This window comes from Cyprinodon variegatus, unplaced genomic scaffold (genome assembly GCF_000732505.1).
Source record: "Cyprinodon variegatus isolate N-32 unplaced genomic scaffold, C_variegatus-1.0 Scaffold110, whole genome shotgun sequence".
NCBI classification, from domain to species: Eukaryota; Metazoa; Chordata; class Actinopteri; order Cyprinodontiformes; family Cyprinodontidae; genus Cyprinodon; species Cyprinodon variegatus.
In genome coordinates, this window is record NW_015150563.1 from 220,363 (window position 1) to 224,908 (window position 4,546).

The 4,546-nt window shown below is 46.1% G+C and overlaps 1 protein-coding gene across 1 annotated transcript in view; it reads right to left on the reverse strand.

Moving 5' to 3' along the window:
- Nucleotides 1-346: 346 nt before the first annotated feature.
- Nucleotides 347-4,546, reverse strand: part of LOC107084853 (serine/threonine-protein phosphatase 2A 56 kDa regulatory subunit epsilon isoform-like) — a 37,553-nt gene continuing 33,353 nt past the window's right edge. The window contains exons 9-13 of the mRNA XM_015374901.1: nucleotides 4,279-4,329; nucleotides 4,071-4,190; nucleotides 3,862-3,989; nucleotides 1,872-1,973; nucleotides 347-1,512 (exon numbers count right to left, since the gene is read on the reverse strand). Of these exons, the coding sequence (XP_015230387.1) occupies nucleotides 1,413-1,512; nucleotides 1,872-1,973; nucleotides 3,862-3,989; nucleotides 4,071-4,190; nucleotides 4,279-4,329 (501 nt within the window). The 3' untranslated portion in view covers nucleotides 347-1,412. The remainder of the gene's footprint in view (nucleotides 1,513-1,871; nucleotides 1,974-3,861; nucleotides 3,990-4,070; nucleotides 4,191-4,278; nucleotides 4,330-4,546) is intronic.

A 4,546-nucleotide genomic window follows, 5' to 3' on the forward strand; every position in this document is an offset into this window, starting at 1 on the left:
GACCTCCCCAAGATGGCGCCCGGGATTTCTGCACCGCAACAGTCAGAGGCCTACTCTTATACATCTATGGTTCTGACAGTGTATGCAGCTCCAGGTTCCGGTCCAAGCAGAAGGTGATGAATCTCACAGGCAGCAGCATCAGAACCAAAGAGCTCATTGCATTTTTTAGGTCATCTTCCAGCAGTCGCGCTGACTGACCTCTAATCTACTGCTGACACTTTTCTGCTTTACAGACTCACAGGTTTATTTTCTCTATTTTACTTGTCTTGTATTATTTCTTCCAATGAATTAGAATTCCACCAACATCTTTTAAAATCAGACAGAAAAAAACCCAAACAGCATTTCAGTCCTTATCACAAACCGATTTAATTTAATATCTCTTTATTTTTAAAATAATTAAACATTTTTCTTCCAACCCTTTGATCTTTTCTCTGGTCGTAAATCATTTTACATCCGGGCCGTTTTACACCACATCCATCCTACAGGGAGGAAGGGCTTCTGATGGGGCAGAATGCTCTCTAAGGTCCCAACAGCTCCATCTGCTCCATGCCCCCCTCCCACTCTGAACTAACCCCCCCGCAAAGATATACACAAACATCTAATGAACAGAAATGTCAAAATATTGAAAACAAGATAAAAACCAAAAAGCAGAGAATAAAGTGAGACAAAATGAAGTAAAGGGGAAACAGAAGACGTCTGGTTCTGGTTCTGCTCCATAAACAAACACTAAGGTTCTAACAGAAACTCGGTTCTAGTCACTGTAATACTGTGAATTCCACGCAGCGCCCCCTGCTGGCAAACAGCAGGAACAGAGTTCTGTTTGCATGGTTATCTGTTGGCAGGCTGGTACCAGACCAGTACCAACGGGTCTCCTAAAGACCCAGGGGGTCAATGGTTCGATTCCTTACTCAGAGTGTGTTCACATGAAGAGGACCCCCCCATGGTTGATCCTTTCCTCTGGAGCTCAGAGAGAAATAGAACAACTACACCATCTAGCTCCAGTATTCCTAGATCTGCATGTAAACACACTCTGATTTCCCAGGATGGTCGTCTGAGACGGCGTGGAGGTTCATTAGCTCATCTGATCAGGCAGAGAGAGGAAGAGGAGGAGGAGGGTAAACAGAAATGAAGAATCTACCATCTCAGTTTCCTGCTTCTTTCTTTAGATTCTTTCTCTCCGTTTTTATTCGTCTCGTTTTTCTGTTCGCATCATCATCAGTTCAGGGATAATTATTTACAGTAACCATGGAAACAGATGTGATGATCTACAGTAAAGGAAGTCGCACAAACAGGAGAAACTAAACAACAGAACTCATAATAAACGGATGAAGAACCCCGAGGTTCTGAGAGTCCAGAGACCGGAGCTCAGGGCAGGGATTGAGGAGCAGAGGAGGCGGCGGCGGTGGCGTCCGTTAGGTGGGGATGATCCCGTCGCTCCTAAGGCCCCGCTTCAACTCCAGGTCCTCCAGCTTCTTCCACAGCTCCTCACGCTCCTTCTCCTTCTTCTTCTCCCTAAAACAAGCAGAAGAAGAATGAGCTCCACCCTCTGCAGGACCTGGACAGGTTCTAGTCCTCCATCAGGTGCGGTTCTGAACCTCAAGCTTCAATAAGTTTAATGTCAGAAATGAGCAAAGAGGATCTGAGGACTGCTGCAGGTCAGAACCGCTGAACTCTGTAGAAGAACCAGCAGAGAAGATCAGCTTTCATGTCTGACAAAAGGTTTCAGGTCTGGACTTTGACTAGGCCTAAATCCTGCATCTGGTCGGTTCTGATAGGATCAGGGGTGTGACTACTTTAGCTGACCCTATGAAGGTTCTACCCACCTCCACGAGGATGGTTAGAGGTTCAGTGGGTTCTGATGGAGTCCTTACCTCTGACGCTCTGACTTGTAGGTGGCGGTGAGCTCATCAAATAAGGTGCTGTTCATCTCCATGAAGGCCTTCAGGACATTGTAGACCAGCGCTACGATGGCCCTGGGACAGAGGACGGGGAGAGGACAGAGGACAGTTTAGAGTCCATATCAGGGTTGAAGGAGATAAAGTTCTGATCTGCTTCATTGAATCAAATCAAACAACACAGGAAGTTGGAGCTGATGGTTGATTTGTCTGTCCCCCTTTCAGAGGTTCTAGGCTGTGTCCTAACGTCCAGCCTGACCTCTGACCCCTCCATCACTATAGAGAGCAGGGACTTTATAGTGAACTCAGTTAAATGAACGTTCAGACAGATGATCACTACTTTTCGCTCCCCATTGGTCATGTGACTGCGCCTCCCTGCACGATGCCTTCGCCATCTTTGTTATTTACCGTTGCTACAACAAATCCCATGATGCTTTGAAAGGAGAGCTCCCTCAAAGCATTCTGGGATATATCTGCTCGTCTAGTGACCATGGATGATCACTACTTTTCAAGGTGCATTGTGGGAAAATTTCTGTCCACTAGACAGGCATCCCCAAAGTTGGTCCTCGAGGGCCGCTGTCCTGCAGGTTTTAGAGGTTTCCTTGCTCCAGCACAGCTGATTTTAATTGAAAGCTAATTACCAGGCTTTTGCTCAACTGCAATCATAATAATCAGCTGTGCTAAAGCAAAGAAATCTCTAAAACTTGCAGGACAGCGGCCCTCGAGGACCGACTTTGGGGATGCCTGCACTAGACGTTCGGACACTCGTATAAAACGGCGTAGACACTCCACACTGATTAAGGCGGACGCCTTAGCGTGTTTCAGATCAGCTCCATGACACTGAGGTCTAGACTTTGACTCGGTCCAGGACTTCCCAGATGACTCTTTTTCTGAGTCATTGCTGAAGTCCAGGCCCCAGGTTGCACTGAAACCGTTACCCAGGATTTCACATCCTCCGCCCGCCACGCTCTGCCCCGCCCCGCTCAAGTACGTCCTGCGGAGTAATTGATCTGTCATGTTAATATGAGAGCTGTTCCACATCTTCCGCACGTCACCGTCCACGGACGTCTTCTCCGTCCTTCACCGTCAAAATAAGGAGCGGAGCTAAAAAAAGCTCACTCCAGTCCAGCCAGGTCAAGATACACAATTTCAATCATACCAAACAGGAAAAAGAACATTTAGAAGGTTTATCAAATACATATATATGGTAACGACAGATCGGTAACTACAGATCAGAGCATAATTCTTCTATATTCCCAACAACGAAGAGCGTTTAATGAAATGATTGGATGCAGATTATTGGTCCTTCAGCAGACCAGGAAACAGATTCCTCCATCATCCATCAGAATAGTTATTTTATACTGACAAAATATACCGGCTTAAAAGTTTAAAAGCATCTAACAATGTCCAACCAAACTTCTGATCTCAGGCACGGATGAAGAGATGCTGAGTTTGGAGGCAGAGAACAAAGCAATAATCCTCCATTCCAAAGATCCATCCAGAAACGTGTGATTGATGCCGATGGTGAGTTTTAATGATGTCATTTTAAATTAAGGGTTCATTACCGCATGTTTTGGTTCTATGAATTTAATAATAGCTCAATGCTCTTTAAATATAGTAATATAGCCGCAAGCGGCGGCCAAGAGCTTGGGCATAGAGCATGGATCCCAGAGTTCAAGTCCCACTCCCACAGCCTCCACTCTAGGTCCCTGAGCAAGACCCTTAACCCCACACTGCTCCCTGGGCGCCGCACGATGCAGAGAGTTGATTTCATTGCTCTGTACTGTGACAGTAGAATGAGAATAAAGTTGAATTCTATTCTATTCTTCTATCCCAGAGGAGGATCTGGATGATGCAGGAGTTTAAAGCTCTTCATCTCCTTCAGATCTTTTTCTTTCCTCTCTGATCAATCAATCAAATGAAGGTCAGCTGATGATGTGTCAGTAAATGGTGCAGACGGACTCACGGGTTCCAGTGTTCTTTGGAGATCCTGTACAGACTGGCAAACATGATGGGCAGGATGACGCTGGAGTTTTCCTCGATCAGACTCATGATGTATTCGTTGTTCCAGTAGTACAAAGCTCGCTCTGCAACCTGGAGGGAAGGAGCAAACATCTCTAGGTTTAGAGAATCGGCAGCAGAACCATTCGAGGCTTCTGTCAGGACGTCGCCAACCTGGAAGTGTGGACTGGAAACACATCTGGAGATCTGTTTGAAAAGCGGCTCCTGGATCTTCACGAACTGCGTGGGCTCTATGACATCCAGAATTTCCTCAAGCTCTCCAAGGAACATCACCTGAGCACCAGAGAAGTGACTGATTATGCACCACTGAGTGTGAATCAACAAGTAGCAGAACCTAGTGATAGAGATCAAGGAGCTTCACCTCTTTCTGACTGCAGGTCTTTGGCCAAAACTTCAGTAATCCCCTGATGACCTGAGGAGGACAATTAGTTTAGATCTATGATTCAAACTGGAAAGAGTGTGTGACCAGGAAGAAGCTGCAGATCTTTGTGGATCAAAACCAGGAGGGCTGGGATGAGGTGGCAGGCTCTACCCTGCACCTCAGCTCTACATCTACACTACTTTATGAACCCAGAGAACAAGGAGGCATTAGACTGAACCATCAGATAATCACTAATAACTCCCTTCTT